The sequence below is a fragment of the Haplochromis burtoni genome, unplaced genomic scaffold (assembly GCF_018398535.1).
Source record: "Haplochromis burtoni strain Fernald_Lab_line unplaced genomic scaffold, NCSU_Asbu1 Contig_628, whole genome shotgun sequence".
NCBI lineage: Eukaryota > Metazoa > Chordata > Actinopteri > Cichliformes > Cichlidae > Haplochromis > Haplochromis burtoni.
This window is the reverse complement of record NW_024582989.1, coordinates 226,010-246,984: the sequence shown is the minus strand read 5'-3', so window position 1 is coordinate 246,984 and position 20,975 is coordinate 226,010. Positions and strand designations below refer to the sequence as shown.

The 20,975-nt window shown below is 39.8% G+C and overlaps 1 protein-coding gene across 1 annotated transcript in view; it reads left to right on the top strand.

Annotated features, from left to right (window-relative positions):
- The first annotated feature begins 998 nt into the window (after positions 1-998).
- The window catches only part of LOC102310952 (collagen alpha-6(IV) chain), a 114,411-nt gene continuing 94,434 nt past the window's right edge, over positions 999-20,975 (top strand). The window contains exons 1-3 of the mRNA XM_042214918.1: positions 999-1,123; positions 1,273-1,397; positions 1,554-1,599. Of these exons, the coding sequence (XP_042070852.1) occupies positions 1,387-1,397; positions 1,554-1,599 (57 nt within the window). The 5' untranslated portion in view covers positions 999-1,123; positions 1,273-1,386. The remainder of the gene's footprint in view (positions 1,124-1,272; positions 1,398-1,553; positions 1,600-20,975) is intronic.

The following is a 20,975-nucleotide window of genomic DNA, read 5'->3' as shown; positions in this document are numbered from 1 at the left end:
CATGAACTTATATGAACACATGCTGCTGAAGTTACTGTGTGATCAAACTGTATGTGCACACACTGGGACTGATAAGCACACATAATCACAGTAAGCAATCATCTCAGCATCCAACCTTTGCAATATTACACTATCTATGTTACAATCACTGGAGTGAAAGAAACCAGAATCAAGACCTGCAGTGGAATAATTTAAAGGTGCACTTTTTGGGAGGATTTTATTGTGAATTTTTAAAGCATCACAGTTGAAGTGATTCTTGCATTTTTGTATTATTTAAAAGTCATCTAATCACAAGTTGGACTTAACATTTTCTCATCTTAAAATATGAAATACGTTGTGTAACTTTCTAAAAACTTTGAAAGCTCTACTGGGTTTATGGTTAGGATTGAAATTGGGACTGTAGAAAATAAACATATGAATAAAAACTATATAGCAAGTCCAAAACTGAAGAGGACCTAGTTAGGATCCCTGTGGTGCTCCGCAGCTAAACAAGCTGCAGAAAAGTCTATGCCAGAAACACAAGACACAAAAATTTAAGATAATGCACTGTAATAAAGGATTTTATAGCCCCTCTAGGGAGAACACGGTGTTGCAAAGCTTAAAGAGTACTCTGCTTAATTCAAGAAGTTTTATGCATTAGCAGAGATCAGGGCAAAGTACACGTGATCCCTAACACTGATCTGCGGTTAAAGTTTTTAAATGTATCATAAGGAGGGTGTTTGGGTCAATGGTATGAAAACACAGTTATGAATTTTAAGATCCATCATGTTGATTCTTTGGGGACTAATTTTGCATAAAGTGTCCTAAGGTCATTTTAAACTTCAGTAACCACCTGAGCGCTAACAACGGTGGGGTTTTGTTTTTATGTGGAATAAAAGTCTTTGTAGTCTCTGAAAGAACTTCTGTATGTTGTTGCTTTTTCACTGATTAAAACCTGGACTGCAGACTTGCTTTACACCGCTGTGCCTCCTTTGCTGGTCCGAACCGTACTTGGTATGTGGGGGTACCTCGGTGGCAGTCAGAGGCATGGAGGCATGTGCTGGCCCCTCCTCTTCGCTGAGGCTGCTGAGTTGAAGCGCACCAGTACGAAGTGCGCAGCAGCGACTGCACCGCTGAAACTTGGGTGAGTTGGACAAGCTCTGATTTTTATGAAAGAAATCGCCAACAAAACGTGTGATTTCAACGCTGGCTGGCTGTTAATGCTTGGAGCTTTATGTGTTAAAATCGGGGTCAGTGGGACTGCTTCTCTCCCTCTCTCTCTGTCTCCGGTAGATGACAGGGGTTTTTTGAAGCCGTCGATGAGCGCGTTTGAAGCGGTGCCTTTCTGGTGAAGATAAGGGGATCGAGCTCTACCTGTGGTCCCCGCCTTCCGCCAGTCGGATCAATATGAAAGTCCTGTATGGGTTTATTTTTTGATTTCTTTTTAAAACGGCTCTGTAAACGTATTTCTGCAAAGTTAATTTTCGGCTTTGCAGGCTGCCTCTGCCGCTGCTGTACCTGTCGACTAATAAGTTCGGAGGGAAATAACTAAAAGACTTATTTTTGTTTTGCAGGATTTGTGTGATCGCGTTGACCTTCGCAGCGAGGTCTGCACTCGGAGTAAGTCCCTTTCGTTTACTGTGACACTTCCTCAGGTGGAGAGGATCCCCGCTTGGTTTATTTAGCGCAGATGAAACTCTTAAACACCCGATTTAGATGGAGCTGTGTTTCGTGAAAGAGCAGCTGAGCTGTGACCAAAATGGGGTTCTTGGTGTCTCGTTAAAAACAAGTGCGATAGCTGCTTGACTTACAGTGTTACAAAGTTACTGTCATACATCGCCGACACGCAGGTCATCCATGCTGTGCATGGCCTCTGCCTGAGGCATATGGTGATACTTTTATACATTTCTATTATATTTTCTCTAAAAAACTGTATTTATTAAATAGAATCAGTCTTTCAGTGCTATTTGTTATTGTCATTTAAAGTAAATAACATTTGCAGACGAGCTTGTTGCACCGTTTGTGCCAGACACTGCACGGTATGTGGGTCCCTTTTTTAAGCTTTGAGCTGGAGTCCACATTTTTGCATCGAAAAAAAAACCCAGTTCATATTTGAGTGGGCACGCTCGCAGTTATTTGCAATTCAAAGCCCGCCCCGCTGATGAATATTAAGAATTAGGAGGATATCAGCCCTGCGTGCCTTTCCAAGCCACACCTTTCTGCTCAGTTGATGAGGTTCTGCAGAGGGGATTGAAAATAGTGGAGGGCTTTGGTACTTCAGGCCCACTTTGTTTCTTTTTATTAATCATTTCAGTTGCACTTTATAATAAGGTTCGCAAAATAGGGTGCAATTCCTCTAGAGGAGAATGGAAAATTATATTCAAGATTCAAAGATTCAAAGTGTTTATTGTCATGTGTCACAAGAGAAAAGGCATTTCTTTGTGCAATGAAATTCTTTCTTTGCTGTCCACCCACAGATGCCGATTAATATATACAATAGAAATAGAACATATAAATACAAATAGTACAAATAAATAGCTGAAGGCTGCAAGCATGACGATTAACATGCGTGTGTGTGTGTGTGTGTGTGGGGGGGGGGGGGGATTTTCTAATCTTTTAACCTTGCCTTTTTACATGTACTTATGCATTATATTTCTGTGCATCATTAATGCTTTACTATTCAGTTGTCCTCTTATATTAAATATAAAAATGTGATGAGGACAGCTCTCTCTCTCTTCTGCTTACAAGAAAAATTAAACAGCAAGCAAAAACTGCAGGCTTTGGGCCCAAGTGATCTTATAACACATCGTTCCACGCCCTGTCAAACATCCATGATGCACACCTATTTAATGCATAATAAAAGTGTAAAAAGAAACCCAAGGTTAATCCACTACATGGTATGGCCCGCACCCCTAAAACTACAGCATACCTACAACGTACGATGTAAAGGTTTTTCTGTTACTCTACTAAGTTATGCACTATTTAAAATTTGATTTGTATCTCCTGTAAAATACCTAAAGTTACAAACTTCTTGAAAATACTTCTAGTATAATTATTTTTCCTAAAGTGTTCAGTATTGTGCAGTATTTGTTAGGACTGCATCTCTACTGCGTTCGTTTACTGTTTTAAAATTAGATTATGGTGTGCACTTATCTATACAGTGATGTTTATCTGGTGTGTGGTGGAAATGTTGTGGGGGCTAAAAGTTCAAAGACAGGTGAAGAGCTTATAGACGTCAAAATAGCTGTTTCGTTGTTGTCCTCTTGCTACAGAAAGGAACACATACTGTAACAAACAGGATTAACAGCAAAATAAAACAACACAATGCTGCTTTAAATATCAAGATATATAAACATTTAACAATCAGTGTATCTCTATGATTTATCAGCAGTTTTACAGATGTGTTTTGCATTTTTGTAACACATGAAGTGATATCAACACAGATAAAAACCATAATAACCTTCCAGTTGCATCATATTGCTTAAACAACTAGATATTAAACATTTAGAACTTCTTATAAATGAAGGAAATGTGGGAAGAAATGGTATCCTTCATAAGGTGAGATAATTTTCTTATCTCACAGCTGCATAAACCTGTTAAAAACCAGTTGGAAATCCTTAGAAATTCGTTGGTCTAAAGCTGGATACAGGGCTGTATGTCCTACAGGAGTAAATGAGAAGTTGGGGTCTTGCATTCCTTAATTCCATCTTCTTGACATTGGTGGAAAAGCAAACAATCAAATGAACAGAAGTGGAAATGATAGTTTACTCAGGTTCACACCAGTCATCTGTAAAGAAGCTGATTAAGCTGTGAATGAAAGGAGCGCCGAAACCATTACAATAAAAATTAGAATAAGAAAGAGCAGCGGCGCTGTTTGATGATGTCAGAGGTCAAAATTGGTCTTTTGAAAATACAGCACATAGTCTCCACAACTGACAAAATATCAGATCATTGTGTAGATATCGCTGGGCAGGAGCATTTAAAATGTGTTTGACTTTGTCATGCTGGAGAGGATCAGGCTGGCCTCTAAAGGTTTGCTCACTGTCTTTAAGGACGAAGGAAAAAAGTAAAAAAGTAAAAAAGTGCTATAACGCAGTAATTACATGCAGTTTGATCTTGAGCTCTCCCAGCTGAGGGAGTTGCAGGAAATGCCGCTCAGGTTGTGCTTCAGCAAAGACCGACTGACATTAAAGTGATTCAGCGGCAGAAAGCCTTCTGTATCCCAACAGGAATCAGCTGATGGAGCTGCACTGACTTTGAATTGACTCCTCCACCCACTTCCCGCCTCCCTGTTGTTTTGTGTTGTGTATGTGTGTGTGTGTGAGTTGGTGACTGAGTGAATGACAGATGACTTCATTGGGTGGTCTTGCCTTTCATAACCATGGTAGCTAAGTCTTTGGGTACCGCTGTGGTAGCTAAAGTTTGTTTTGGGATGAATTAAAATATGAAGTTCATTCCTGTCTCTGCACCACTGAGTGCAGGAAGGTGTTTGTCAGGTGATGTCAGTGTCATCAGATAAAAGCAAACACTTGTTTATCTCTCAATGGCACAGAGCGAGAAGATAGCCCAAGTTTAGGGTGAATGCATTACTTGCAGAAGCCCAACTCTTAGTTATTTGGAATCTTATCTGGGCATATGTAGTACTAGTATAAGTTAGCATGTTGTAGTTGTATAATATAGTAGCAGTGGGCATTCTGAAAGGAAAAATAACAAGTGCAAAGGATTTGATGCAACACAAGATTCGCATCAAGGTAGAATACAAACAAGGCTACAGCTTCTGTGTGATCCTACTCACCATATAGTGAGTTGGCCATTTTGAAGTGCTGTCCAAACTTTTAGCAAGTGTTGCTTTAACCTATAGTGCACTTAAAGGTGTCGTTAACTTGGTATAGTATTTATGACAAAAGTTCATGTCGGGATTAATTTACTTATCTGACTTATCACTGTGTGTCTGCAATGATAAAACCAACAGTGCCAAGAAAATGAATCCTGTCTGAAATTTTAAATATTTTGCAAATGAAGTCATGAGTGAATTATTTCAGGCACGGCCGATGTTAACCATAATTATGCTTTAGCCACCTAAAGTTAAAGTTAAGGGGGATTTTAGCTGTTGTCACACATTCTGACATGTTTTTGAGGCACACTCAGCTCGAGGCTTCAAAAGGACACTTCACTAGCCAATGGGTGATTGGTCACGGTGTCTACACCTGTCCGTTATGCTGTCAGTCAAAAGAAGTACGTCTGGTAGCAGCTTGAGTTGTAACATTGGTTTTGGTTTGCTAGCTTATGTAGTTTAAGTAGACTGGTTGGTGTATTTATAAATTATTTTACCACTTAGTGAACACATAGAGAGAGAAGGACCTTCTGTTGGAGCTTCTGCATGGTTTCTGGTTTGTAAGAACTGACGCTACTGTTGGCACAAGGGAAACATCCCACAGGAGTGAGGAAGAATGGTGAGGAGAGGGGAGGCGTTATGATGGGACTGAAAGCAGGGAGTCCAGAAAAACTAGAGCAAGTGATTTGGAAATCATCGAGAAATCAACTCTTTAGATTTGTTTTGACCCAGCTGAGCACATTTGTATGGACCACTGAGTCTCAGCCTGCTGACAGATGAGATGATGAAACTCTTAGGTGTTGTTAAATTTACAATTTAATGTATTTATTCTGGCATAAAGAACATTTTTGACTTTGGTGATCTGAGTCATGCTTGAAAGAAAACGTTTTACTTACTGAAGAATTCTGAGTAAAAGCATTTTTGGGTCGTGAAGTTTTTTTTTCTGAATTTTGAGAAAAGTCAGAAGTCTGACTCCTCATTGTTCTTACTGTCCTCCAGAATTTTTATTTAAATTTCAGAATTCTGGACGAAAACTTGAAAATTACAGTGTTTTCTCTCAGAATTACGACTTTTGTTTCTAAATTTTTAACTTAAATCATATTCCGATTCAAACTCAGAATTCAGATTTTTTTTTCTCCGAAAAAAGCTCATCATTCTCAAACAAAAACCCAACGCTGACACCCACACATGAAAAATAAAACAACGTTTTTGTCATTTGGTCGAATCCAGTTCCATATGTTCCAATTTATAATGTCGATAAATTAGGATTTGTTAATAACTTTTGTGAGTTCTGGTTGCAGTTGCAGAAGTATAAGGTTTGTGCTCATGAAATGATCTGGAATAACAGGAAAATTCACTGACTTCTGTCAAATAAACCCAAAGAATCTTTACCTGTATTGCCACTCAACCACTCACTCTTACATCTACGAGTACTCAGTGTCGCCGTATTATTTAGTCTAATCAGATAGTTTGCCCTATTTTATCAGATATTTACTTTCCATATTTCATAATTAATTTTAATCTGATTACCAGCTGATGCAGAAAATAGCCACCTCCTCTACCCTCCCTCCCTCCCCCCTTGAATTCCTGCAGTGTTTGGCAGGACTTGTTTCCCGCTCCCTGCAGGTGCTATAGACTGGAACATTCCAGAGACGCTGAGTGAAGGGACCAATCACTGCTTGATTTGTGGGTTCTAGACCCTACACAACACAACAGTCCTCCCCCCCACCTCCTTCTTTCTTGCCCTCCTCCTCGCCTTTCTTCACCCAATCATTACCCCCCTCCACACCCAGTTTTCCTATCACTTTTTGCCCTCTCTGTTTCCATAAGTCAAGCAATCCATTACCAGTTGATTTGTGGTGTGAATAGTAGTTCCCCACAACCTTTGCCTTTTTTCATTCTTTCTTTAAAAAAAGCTAAAGTGTGATTGATTACTAAAGTACTGCTCTCCTGTTTAATCATTATTTAGATGCATTTAGGTTGTTCAGTTTATCAAAACAGTTATTATGATAATTGGTGGATAAATTTAGTCAATTTCAAATTAAAAGTATGAAGATTCTTCTGAGTTTTTGGCTCTTGCTCAAATAAAGGAGATACAACATTTTGCTCAGAGAAATGTAAATGGCAATTTTTCACCATTTTCTTATACTTTAGGATCAAGCAATTAATTGATTAATGAGTCATCTGTTTGGGTTAACAGGAGTTATGGCTATATGTTACAGAAACGTCCACACTTTCTTCCCTGATAATTTATTCAGTTAGAAGGTTTTAAAAATGTGCCTTCAGGGCTTAAGCAAGAATTTTTTTGTCGAGTTCAATGTCACGGTGAGGTCATACAGTATAATTCTCACTTTTCAAGGACCTGTTGTATAACCTGTGTGAATTATGTAAGAAAGAGGACAGGGTGCAGATTATGACAGATTTTCCTCATACAGTAAATTCTTAAATCAGCCTTATGTCGACAAATCATAATTAAGGGGAACCTGTTAAAAACGTTGCTGTATTTAAGACAGAAAACAAAGATGGTGGCATACAGCCATACTGGGAAAATGTAGTGAAATGAAAGCTGTTCGATCTAATTAAAATGATTTAGGACTTTTCTTCAGGTTGAAATACTTCAGGGGTTGCATATGGGTTTTAGTTTATACGTGCCACAAGTGGCAGTGGGAACGATCGAGACCGTAGTGTAGTTTCCTCATGGGAAGAAGGCTTGGGACAGGATGAGATTAGTCAAGTTTATGAAAAAGTTCTGTTGTTGTTTTGAAATGTGATAAAGAGCCACCTGGTCAATCTGGAGCGTGACGTTTGATGTGACCGGGTCGTGCTGCGCTCTCTCAGTTCTCTCAGGCAGACGCCTCTTCTGTCTCTGCTATTTTAACTCTCTCATCTTCTTCATGACGGCCTGCCATTCCTTTTTTTGTTAAATCAGTTTTTACTCACTCGTGCCATTTTTCTGGTTTCTGCTTATGACTTCAAAGCTGGAATCCCCTCCCCCCCCCCCCCCAGGTTTACTTAAAATAGGTAACTAAGTACCTTAGGAACACTAAACCAAACATAGCAGCTTTAATATGTTGTTGAAAAGCCTAGACCATTTCTCTCCCACACCCACTGATAAGACTCTACTACCTGTGTGGTGCTTGCAAGCACTGGTGCATGTTTCCCCATAAAATCATTCACATCCGCTTAGGTCCACTGCAGGTGGGATGAAAGACACCCTGAGCCTTTTTTTTTTGTTACCGGGAAATACCCTCATCTAATTATGTAAAAGGAAATGCTGGCTTCTCATGATGTTACAGGTACCATGTACACACATTTCTAATCTCATGTGATGGGAGAGCCAAGAGTCAAAAACCAGACAGAGAAGGTCTGAATGAAACTTCACATAAAATAATTGCACTGAGTGGTAGCAGAGCACAGTGATAATGTATATGCTGAGGAACTGTCCATTGCATTCTCTACATCTAAGTTGGTTTACCTTCAGATTACCTTCAGTTATATTGGCCTGATCAAATCAATCAGATGAAAAGCTGTATAATTTACATTTTCAGGTTTGATTGATCTTCTTCATTTGCTTCTCTCATCGCCTTCGCCTTATTATGTTATAATTCAGAAACACTGAACTGGAAAGTTTCTGCCAGGAACTGGTTATGTTGATTCCTAATAATGGCACATAATGAAACAAGAAGCATGTTTCATCTTTGGGGAACTATGTTTGTGTTACTCCTGTACAGAAAATATTATGGAATGGTAAATTATCACGAGACAGTCTATATACAGCCAAATCTCTTGATTTAACTTGTAGATTTTAAGGTTTTAATACGTTCTGTTTCGGCTTCAGTAGTGGTGGTTATGGGCAAATATGCTGGAGACGTTAGCACTGTTCAAACTTCAGGATCTGAACCTATCATTGCTCTGGTTTCTGTAGGTGCAAAAGACCAAGTAATTACCAATAACAGGCAAGCGTGAAGACATCTGCACTAACCGTCTGAAGATGGACTTTGAATCAAAGCGGACTTGCTGAGGCAAAAAGTATAATCCAAACGTAATGACATAGTATAATGAGTAAAATGTACTTATACATAAGCGTATAGTCATGTCATTGAGAGTTCAAGAATGAAGGTACAAACCACACTGGACTACAAAGAAGTAATACCTCTCAAGGGTGCAGTAACATTACCCTTGAGTGTACAGGCCCGCTGACAAGCTGCTGTTTCCCTAAAGGTACAATAAGATACTTTATTTTACTTGGAAGTCTACAGTGAGGGACCCAGCATAGATCCACTTGCATCTGTGCAGAAAAATAAATGGTTCAGTTGGATGGATTAATTGAAAATTAATAGAAACTTGAGTTGGAAGAAGTTTTTTTTGCTGGAAATAATGTCAACACTGTCAGACACCAGGTCTTTTTCTTCTTTGAATCCTTATTTAACAGAGATTTTGTAACACTGTTTCTGTTATGCAATCCAGCTAAAAGCCCTGATTGTCATGTTTTTGCATCCATGTTTGATTTCATTGCTGTGAAAGTGAACATTGTGAATATTATGTTTTCTTAAAACAGTTTAAAAGCTATGGTTAGAAGCCATGAAACATCTTTTATTGGGTGCGGATCGTGTTCAGGACAGTTGATAAAGATGATTGAAAGTTTGCCTTTATGTGTTACAGAAAGTGTGAAGATCGTTATCAGACCTGCAGCTGGGATTTGCCAATATTGAACCCGTTCACTACTGGCGCAAACTGGAACGACTGTGTTTTTGTCTGTCAACTGTTGGTTTTAGCGTCACGGTTGAACTCATGTTATGGCAGTTATGGCAACATTCCCCTCCATTTGCCAATTCTTGGCACAGCTACTTTAACATATCAGGTCTGCCTCATTTTCTTTTGATCAAGCACATGCTGTCAGGTTGTCCCACGATTGGCCGCGGTAAACTCAGAGGTCAGAGTTCGTCTGAGCACAACAAAGGCAGCGGGGGTTTGTGGCTGCAGCGACAGCTTAACATTCCTCCGCCCACTCTCTCCAGATTTGTTTATTGCACTTTGTCCTTTGGTTTTTTGCCTTTCATGAAAGGAAGATGAGCAAATTCACTGCAGATACAGCTAAAGCATATAGTGATATAAAGAAAAGAAAGGAGTGGGGAAGGAAAGGGGTGTGTGATGATGTCTTAGCTTGTTTGATGGTATCTTCTTTTATCCTGAAACAACATATTCCCCCACCTATGTTAGTTTGTGGTATTTCATTATTTTTAATAAATTGTGGTTCTCTGGCAGAAATTGGCTGAGTGCCCTCTCCAGTTGATGCCAGACAAGTTGATGTCCCAAGTGGAGGAGTATAAGTATCTGAGGTCTCGTTCATGATTATGGGTAGATTGGCAAACGGATTGGTGCGACTACGACAGTGACGCACCAATCCGAATGCTATACCAATATGCTGAAAAGAGAGCTGAGCATGAAAGTGGAGCTTTCAATTTACTATGTTCCCGTCCATATCTACGGCCACTAGCTCTGGTGACCAAAAGAACGAGGCTGCAGATAGAAGTGTCTTAAATTAGCTTAATTTGAAGGGTTGCTTCAAACAGGAGCACAGGGTAAAGAACCTGGCCATTTGGGAAAGTCTCAGAGTAGAGCTACTACTTGTCCACATGGAAAAGAGCCAGTTGAGGTAGTTTGGGTCCTACCGAGAGGAAACCCCGAGACAGAATGTCTCTTAGGTTGGGCTTGGGAAAACCTCAGTATCCTGATGAATGAGCTGGAGGAGGTGGCTGGGAAGAGGGAGAACTGGACCTCTATTCTTGGAACCCTGACGCTGAATAGTGGTAAACAAAAAAACAAAAAAACAACCAAAAAACGATGGATGGATGGATAAAGTGATGGAGGAAAACTAAGAGCTTCATCACCTCGCTTTGTATATCTGAGCCTTTTACTGTCTTAATCTTGTAGTTTCCTCACACCAGTCTTGTCAGCCCTCTTCAAGCTAGCATTAGCTTTAAGATTAGCTTGGCAAAACCTCTTCATTTAGCATAAAAAGATAACAGCTAACAGGTAAAATGAATGATTTAGCAGGTAAATGAACCACGCATTTCTTTAAGGAGTCGGAGGAGTCTCCGAGCTAAAAGAGGAGTAAATACTTGATATATCTATTGCAAATAAATGCTAATGATACTCCAAGAATTCAGGATGTGTAAATAGAGGCGACATTGTTAGCATTTTAGCCGTAAGAAGCTTAAATTCCAATTAAAAAAAACTTAGTCTAGCATTTCTTTTTCTAATCTACAACTGCTGTCAGGCTATTTAAAGAATGCTACTCTGCTGACAGCTGTAATATTTAAAGAGCTAAGAGTGAACTAAAATGCATCACAATAGTAGTTTATTTTTTAAATTATGATCAAATCGTGACCAAATGTTCACCCCTGTTGTTAAAAAGAATGACCAACATTAAGACATAATGATCTCATAATGATCTATGGGGTACAATTTAAAGTATAGGCCAAACTATAAGCAACTTTCTATATAAAATCATCATATTAGTGAAGGAAACCCTTAAACCTTGCATGTTGTACTGGCTGACATTTCACCTCTTTATTGTGGACTATACCACATTTGTATCATAGACATAGCTAAAACTGTGGCCGATACTTTCCACTTTTTTGTTTTGTGGCTTCCTTTTTATTGATTTTAAAGCAGAAACTATAGCAATTTAACCTCCCATCCTCTGTAGACTTTCAGTTTCCTTTACCTTGATGCTCAGTTTTTCCCCCCACGACACCTTTACTTTGGCATACTTATGCATGCCTGTGCAGGAGAAACACATCTTCTTTTGTTTGTCAGTATACTGTGGTGGTGGTCTGGAAAATGCCCCTGTGGAGACAAGGTGTGTGTGTGTGTGTGTGTGTGTGTTTGTGTGTGTGTGTGTGTGTGTGTGTGTGTGGAGAGGCTTTGTCATTACTGCTAATGTTCTTTAATCGACTCATTATTTACCCACTGGAGTCCACAGTAATGCTGCTGTTGTGAGTAGTAATGGCGCAGGTTGCTGGTTTTGTTTAGGGTGATGTATCTGGCTGGCAGCTAATGTAAACTGAACCAAAACAAATGTGTGCACAGCTCTAATATCCTGTTTAACTTTACCTTTAGCAGGTTGGTGTTAACTGCTGGTTTAAAGAGGGAAAGCTCAGCTGAAGCAGTCCTGTTTGTCTTTCTTTGCTTTAAGTTAATTTGCCAGCTCAAATGAAGTTTATCAAATCGCTAAAAGGAGGAATTATAAATGCAGACAGCATTTTCAGTCATTGTTTTCTTGTTGTTTTGCAGCTTTTGAAGCGTTTTTGTCACAGATGGAGAAAGGAACCCCTTAAAGCAACAAATGTGCGTTTGTGAAGCTGAAATAAATTCTTTATTATAGGAACACAAACATTATGGTAAATAAAAGACACATTTACATTATGACCAGGAAGTTTTTCCCTATAAAATACTCTATTTTTATTCTAAAATTTAGTGTCATATCTCATAAATTCTTCATATTTTTGTTAATTTATTGTGAAGATGCATGAAGTTCATGAATGAAAACAACGTTTTTTCCTTCCAGAATCAATTCCAGAATTTTCCCTTCCTATCCCTTGTATACTCCTTGGTTACTGTAACTGCGGCGAGGTAAACCTGGCGACAGCCCCACTATGACAGGAACACTATCATTGGCACGTCAGATGTGTCACGCATTGTGTGCTATTACCGCCTCAGACTCAGGCTGTCCCTGTAATTACAAATACTTCCGCTCTTGTTTTTCCACCTCTTTGTCTCACACTCATCCTTCACTCCCTCCTTTGTGCCAGCCAGGTAATCCAGGCATCCAGGTAACCACCTCAGCCCCACCCGCTTCTACTCCCGCCTTTCTTCTTTTCCTCTACTTCCTATGAATGTCACAACTTTGGTGGACTGCCCCGACCTTTGTCTTTCTTCTTCCATTTTTTTAATTTCACCCGTTACGCTTCCCTGTCTCCCTTTCTCTTGGTTCCCTCTTTTGTTATGACTTCACTGGAGGCAGCTTCCAAAGTTAATGATGCCACTGCTTTGCTTTGAGGAAAACACCGCCTGCAGGCAGGGAAGTGCCACAGCTTATTGCTGTATGTCAGTCAGACACTTCAATGAAGGCAATAACTTGCAGATATAATACTTGTTTTATGGAGCTGACTTCATGTCTGACCACAGTTCCTGCTCTGTCATGTTGCCTGCAGAATAAATTGACTAGTGAACTCACTTTTAGAGATCATGCATTGCTCTCTTTCCCTAGACATGATTTGCTCTCACAGTTCCCTACATTTGTAACTCTGCTAAAACACTATCTGTGCTTTTCTCTTTGAACTTGCTACATAACAAACATTACTCCCATTTTTGTTTGATGTAGGCCAGGAAAACGAAAGTAAGTGGTTTAATTATAGGATAGATTAACAGTTTATTACCCAGGTCACATGCTTAACTCAAACACGGGAAACAGAACAGAGGCTTGAAATCCAATGAACTTAAGAGTAAGATGCAGAAATTTCAAAATAAAACAGGAAATGACTACATGGAGCATCAACATTATGCCAGTTACACTAAGCACACCTTAAAATCACAGCTTAAATCTGTCAGCCACTGCTTTACTGCAATCAAACAGTGAAATGTCTTGTAATTCTTACTTAACTGCATCTGTAATTAATTTTTACGTGTTTTTTTCTATTAAATGTCACATCAATCGGCACTCTGTGGGGTTTAAGGTCCTAGCGTGGTGGTGAAAAGAAGTGAAGGATGGGCTCACTCAGTAACCTTTGTCAACCAGCGCGGTTTTGTGAGCCACCATAAATTAGAAAGACTTCCCAATTTGTCTCTTAGGCCTATCCAGAGGGGGAAATACCAAATGACTCAGGTGTAATTTACTGTGCTTTGTAGATGAAAATGAAGTTACCATCCATGCCCGGCAGTTGAACCCAATCAGCACTGTTCATCATCTGTGCAGCAACCCCTCTTTACTTTTTTGCAGCTAAGTGTGGTTTTCTTGAAATATGAGCTATATCAAGTAACTTGTCTTGTAAATTCTTTCAGTTTATCAGTCTTCATCTACTGTCAGCCTTTAACGTTTTCTAGCAACGCATGAAAATTCAGAGACCTCATCATGGTTCAGGTTTTTCATGAGCGTATCTTCTAGAGTTGTTTACAAGCCAGTTGCTGCTGCGGTTGAAGTCCTTGGAGAGGATATTTTCAGGGACTGGGTCACTGCGTTCTCTGGCACGCGCCCCAAAACCTGACCTACTGTCGGCAAGGACTCCGTCTACACTTGCAAACCCCGACCCAGTTTCTCATGTGCTTACTCATACCTGACTGCATGACTGTGAGGAAGTGTAAGACAGCTTTTGGCAGGTGTAAAGCTGAAAGTCGCATGCAACAAAGGACCTAGTTTCTGTTTCTAGTTCAAAGAATTTCTACTGACAACATAAACAAAAATTATAGTGTACTATTGTGACAACATGACTAATAAAATACATTTTATTGCAGTAATAAATAGCCTTAAACCAAACCTAGTTTTGCAAAGCTGCTCCTCGTGTGTCTTTCTTACCTAAAAACATCAGTTTATCCATTTAATGAAGATTTTCAGGACTTTCACACAAGTGGGCGCTGACTGGCACTGTTGGCTTCGGCTTCAACCCTGAGTTTTAAACTATTAGCTTTAACTGCACTTATTATGGGGTGATGGGCCTCCGCTAGTCCTCTGGCTCAGTTCCCTGTTACCCACTATGGCCCCAAACAGTCACTAATGAGGGGAGGCAAGGGGTCGGGGGGAGACAACAGCTGATAACTGTGATCATTTATGATCTCAATTTACATTTGAACATTTTAAAATATCCCTCGTCTGCAGTGCTGCGGTGGTCGTAAGCTTCCTAAAGCTGGGGTGTGTTTGTCAACACAGCGCAGTTGCCACTCATATTTATTTAGCCGGCTTGTTCCTAAAATAGCAACTCACTCACTGGCCTAGCTTCATCTGCGTGTCCGTGTGTGTGCCCAGTGAAAGGGCGTGAGCGAGGAGTTCATTATTTCTGAGCGGTGAGTGAGAAAGTGAGTGGGCGCATGTGACAGAGGGGACACAAAGACACTATTAACTCGTACAAGTTCTGTTTCTGTTATAAAGGTGTTGCACGTTGGTCTACAAATATGAAACAAATGGCTAAAAATCTGTCGACCGTGACTTCATCGGACAGTGAATTAATTTGACTTAAATCAGTCATGATTGACTCTATTAAAGCAACAACAGTTTCTGACTCATGCTCTGTTTTTGTCCAAAATATAGGAAAGTCAGCAAAAAATCTGGTGTAAAACAGCCATCAGGTCACTTTGGTTAATAAGTTACAAATGTTTGGGCCTCAAATGGGACTAACTCGCTGTCGTCCAAGTACCAGTCCATTTACTCAACTTTAACACTGTAAATATATCTGATAAAACCACCTGTGGTTATATTCTGTGAGCCAACAGTAACGTGCTGCACAGCATGCTGTGTATATGTACACTTCAAACAGCAACAACATGTAATAATTTGCTTCAGCATATTTCCATGAACATATGATTGATATTGATTTGGACAGTTCACAAAGCTTTATCTACTCCCTATATATTTGCATTACTACCATGATCAAAGATTATAGCAGGAAGATTATAGAAGGAAGATAACATCACTTCCACTCAGTAGCACACCATACATGCTTCATCTATTAGTTAACACACTTTCTGCCTTCCATGATCTCATCGACTCTCCAAGCAGAGCCTGTTTTAAATCTTTCCAGCCAAATTAGCTGTTTGACATCGCTTAAAGGTTTATGACTTGCAGCCTGCCGTTTGAACATAAAGGTCTTGAAGTGATATTGAGGTCGACACACCAGTTCGATAAGCCATACCCGAACCTGCAGGTGCAAACACACTTAAAAGAAATGGTGCCTTTCTTTGTTTCCGTAGGGCAGAAGATGAAGTGATACAAAATTTGACTGACATAAGTCTTCTGATAATTTTACAGGCCTGTAGCAGCATGAGTGTGAGGAGTGAGGTTAGCATGGGGGGAAAAAAGCCTGTAAGGATCCAGATTTTACAGCCCGGGCTCGAAAAAACCTTATCGAGTGTAAATTTCAGTCCTTTTGTATACTTGAGGTGAACTGGAGGTTTGCAGATTCCTGTTTCCATTCACGTCTTTGTCTTCATATTTGTCTTATTCACGACAGGAGCTCTTTCAAACAGTGGCACCAATAATGTACATAGAGTAACCTTCCAGCCGGTGCAAGTGGAATGACGAGGTATTTGAAATATTTTGTACACAGTATAAGCTTATTAGCTGTGTACTTCAAAACAACCTCTGCCTAAGCTAAAAAAGCTCCTCGTGTACACACTGACCTTGTGAACGTGTCCTTGCTCAGCTTGGTTAAGAATGAACTGACGCTTAAAAAAAAAAAATCTCAACAATATATTCATTTAGATCATTTAGTAATGTTGCTTGAATCACTGGCTCTTTTCCACAGTGTTTCTTCCTGTTAAAAGGGAGTTTTTCCTTCCCACTGTTGCTTTTTCAACGAGGGTTATTAAAAGTTTTATAGACCAAGCAGTGCATCGATTAATTATTGCAGCTCTTGTCTTTTTGAAATTATGACAAGCACATACTTTCCTTAAATAATCGAGGGTGATAAAATGTAACTGGATGACTACCAACAGGTTGTTGTAAGAGAGTCTCACATGTTTTCGTTCATCAGTGCATCTCACCAGATAACTTTTAGTCCATTGTGACGCACAGCGGGGACAGGTCTGGGCTTGGGACTCGTCAGTCTGTGACACCTAATAGCTAATGAACCATTGCCATGGGCAACATGCACATTCCATGTCATCGCCATAGCTACTACCACCCCTCACCCCTTCGTTTCAGCCTATACCTCCCACTCCTGCTGCCCTACAGCCCCTCGAAGAGGTCACACACCTGTCTGCACCTCGTCTTTCTTCTACTTCAACTTCTTCTTCTCTTCTCCCCTCATCTCACATTCTCTCTCCTATATTTTTTTCTTTTTTTTCCCATACTTTGGACAGTTTAACCTGAATAAGAGCGACCAACCAAGGTCTGAATGATGGAACAATAAAAGTAATCCTGTAACTTTTGGAGAGCAGAAGGTTAGAATAAGCACAATATTTTTGCCACAATCACCTGTTTTATACTAGAACATATACATATCCTTACAACTCTCAGTTGAAATACTACTGCTACTATTATTGCCTAAATCTAGCCAAGTAGTTTTTAAACGGAATCATCCAGTGAATGAAACTCCCTAACACTATAGTCAGACAAGGTAAAAGATTGATTGGATACTGCTTCAAAACCAAAATTATTGTGACAGGATAGTAACCAGGTCTGTCACCACTCGCAGTTACCATCTTCAAAGCAACTTTGGTGCGTCAAGATGGCAATAAGGCGGAGTCAGTCTTCTATCAGTTTGTGACTGAATGGACTCAAGTTGGCAATGAGATGCAATGTGTTTATAATGATATGGCAAACTTTGTCAAAAATACCAAATATTTTTGTTGGTCACCACAGCTATTGGGTTTCGGTTTTCAGCAGCAAAAAAATTGAATGCAGTCAGTGGGAAACCACCAGTTTTACCTAGTTGCAAGAAGTTTTCCGTCTTATTTTTATTCTAGTGTGACTGAGCCATTACAGGACATGAAATGTGGTATCCTAGCTGCCAAACCTATAGTCCACCACTATTTGTTCAGCCTCCAAAAGCAACTCAAAAGCAAGCAAAGCAAAAGAAACTCATCAATTAAATCTTAATTTAGTTTTAACTGGTGAGAATTTTTGGTTTTATTATAATTTTCAATCAAATTTGATCATGCAGAGACCTGATGTGTACAGATAGAATAGCTCCAACAAGTAATAAAACAAGTATATTATAAAATGTGTTAAGGATGTTAATACAACATGCTTAAAACTCAGTCAGCTCTCATCTTCAAAGCAACTTTGGTGTATCGTGCCAAAAATGTACTTAAAAAGAGAGGATGACACGTTCACTTTGAGCCTGCTTGGCTTATGGAGTTTCTTCTAGAAGAACAGTGACTCATAGCTATCATTTAAAATTTAACCCCATATATGTAGTCATAGTTAGTGGGAACTCATCCATCTTTTAAAGCTGTCGTGTGCCAGAGGTCTCTCTATTTGTTTAGTCTGAAAGTTGTTTTGTCTCACGAGGATCTCCTTCAAACAGAAAAAAACACTTGTAAAATCACACATGAGTCACAAAACCTTTAAGTCACATTCCAGCTGTGTTTGACAGTTTAAGTAAAATAATATATGCAGACTGTCGTGTGACAACAGTTAAAGCTTAAGCCACAGTCCACAGTTAGAGCTTTCATTTTGCATTATTCTCTGCACAGCACAAAAAGGTTTCTGCTGCCACTTAAATCAACTTTATATTTTGCTTGTTAAACTTCCATCTAGTCTGTTTATGTTTTTTCCCGATGTGAGGTGTTGTTGATGTAGATGTAGGTGACAACCACCATTTTGGTTTCATGACCGAAGATATCACCACGATTCTATCAAGTTGGTCGTCTTTTGCCTGGGACAGCCCAAAGTTTGTTCATCTTTATCTCTATCCTTTTCCATGTAGTCTGCTTCATCATCTATAACTCTGAGCAGATTGTTGTTTCCACGCTACTTCCTCTCCTGTGATGAGCCTGATGCAAACAAGCTTCTGCTACTTCATCTTGATTGTCACGGTTCTGGGTCCGTTGGACCCAGTATTTTGAGTTTATTGTGTTTTGATTTAAGTTTGCATCAGGGATTGTGTTCTTGTTCTCTTGTCGTGTTATGGTAATGTTTATGATGCTGATTATGATGTTTATTATTTGAGTTTCATGTTTCTGTTTATGTTTAGGATGCGCTCTTCAGTTGTGTCGGCTTAGTATTTGTCCAGTTCCATGTGTCATTTTCTGTCTGTCTCTCTATGTCGAGTCTGCGCCTTTGTGTGATGGTTTCTTGTTCCTGTTTTATTGTGAAGGTCTGCGTCTCATGTGAGTGTGTTCAGTTTTACCTTTGTCTCGTCTTGTTGATCACTCCCAGCTGCGTCCACCACCTGTGTGTAATTCCCCTGTGATTCTCGGTGTATTTAAGTCATGTCTTCCGTCATTGTAGTTGCTGGTCCGTCTGTGTATTCCACCCTGCGTCATCTGTGTGTTTCCCTGCTGTCAACCGCCAAGTGTTTCTGCTCATGTTCAGGTTCGTGCTCTGTAGTTTAGTTTGTTCCCAGTCTAGTTAGTCATAGCTCCCTTTGCCGTTTGTATTTACTTTCATGCTCAATAAACCACCTTCACACCTTCACGACTGCCTGCGTTTGGATCCTCCTTCATTTCCTCCACACGGCTCACCTCACTCGCCGTGACATTGATTAGATATTTGGTTGTTTATTGAAATACTAAAAGTCTAGTTTTGGTTGGCATGGTTTATCTCCATGTGTTTGGCTTTGGTTAGTTAGTTTTTTGGTTGATTTGGCCATGATCAAAGATTCTTTCATTCATCATGTTGCGTCTGGGATAGTCCAGTGTTTCATTAGGCTTTGTGTATTTTTTTTTTCCTGTGAGAAGGTGGTCACAAATTCCACAGGTTAATTCTTTCCAAAAGACTACAATACCTATAAATCAGTCCATTGGAGAAACCTAATTCTTGGATCACTCCGAAAAGCTGTGAGGGGTCATGGGGGCTGCTGGAGGTAAGAGGTGACTGAGTGCCAGCAGGCACACTGTGTGGTAATACTGCACAAGGGTCACTGTTAAAAGGGCAGAAGTCATAATGTTACATTGAGGAATTAGCTAGCAGGAGAGGAGAGTCAAGAGCACAAGTGGGATCATCATCACGCTATGTGATAAAGGTAAACAGCCTCTTTTGGTGACCTTCAGTGACCTTAAAGTTTAATCTGTTTACTGACTTGGAAGTGTGTTTTCTCTGGGTTGTAGCTGATAAGAGGAGAGATGACTGATGGATTTGCAGGTTAGTCAGCTCGGTGCAGCAGGATGTGACCACAGATTCACCTGCTGTCCGGACAGGTGAGAGACAAACTAGAGATTTTCTAGCTGAATCCAGGAGGAGAAGGCATTTGGATTTATCAGTCCAGCAGTTGGAAGTTTCACCATAAACTATGGTTATTTAGCATGTAGCTATAATGTATCCTAACTGTAATGCTACCCAGTTCAGTTGGTGACTATGAAGGTCCACTTGAGCATCCACCATTGTGATGGTATCTACATGAGAGAGTAGAAGAGAAAAGACAAAACAGGTCCCCCCTCATTATTTTTAAACTATGGTTGAACTTTAACTTTCGAATGGGATAATTCTTGCCCAGCCGCTCTTGCTCAAGCCATGGCCTGAGAAAGATTACACCAAAAATAAAAGTAAAGATAATGCAAGATAATAAATGCCTCAAATGACTGAAGAAAAGTTGGATGACCTCAAAACAGAGGGAAAAATGAGGCCAAGACATGTCACTACTAAGAGGGTCTGTTTAAGCCTGACCTCTCCTACAATTTTGAGAAATACTGATGGACTGATGTAGACCTCAGCTGGTGATATGGAGATAATGTCAGTCAATCATAAGAGTAATTAGTCTTTGGAATTGATGAGGCCAGTCAAGGCTCTCAAAGTAGAATCATCTTTCTGGGCAGCTGACTCACAATCTAAGAAGAAATGGCTTTGGGGGTGAAACTGTTGGTCTTTTGATGGTATTGGTCTGAAAATACCTTTTAAATCAGCCTTATTCTGATGAGCCACCAAGTTGCTGTTTAAGATGAACTTTGTCTGATCTTTATGTGTTAACTGGAATCCATTCCAGGTTATATCCATCTTAGATTTTGCCCAAAAGCTAAGATTTTATGTGACAAAGATGGATTCTCAAAAACACAGGAGGTATGTAAAAAGGTGAAGTCAGCTGGTACAACTTCAAGAGATGAAGGAAAATAAAAGGCAAAAAAATACTTACTTGAGTTACTTTCTAACTCAAAGTAAACCAATGCTACGTCTCCCCTTACCTTAACAAGCCTTCCCATCACTCTTTTTCTTACCATGTAGGTCATTGTTTATGCGTCAGCAATAACTTTAGCTGTGCACTCTCAGTGTTTAACCATTAGTATGGGC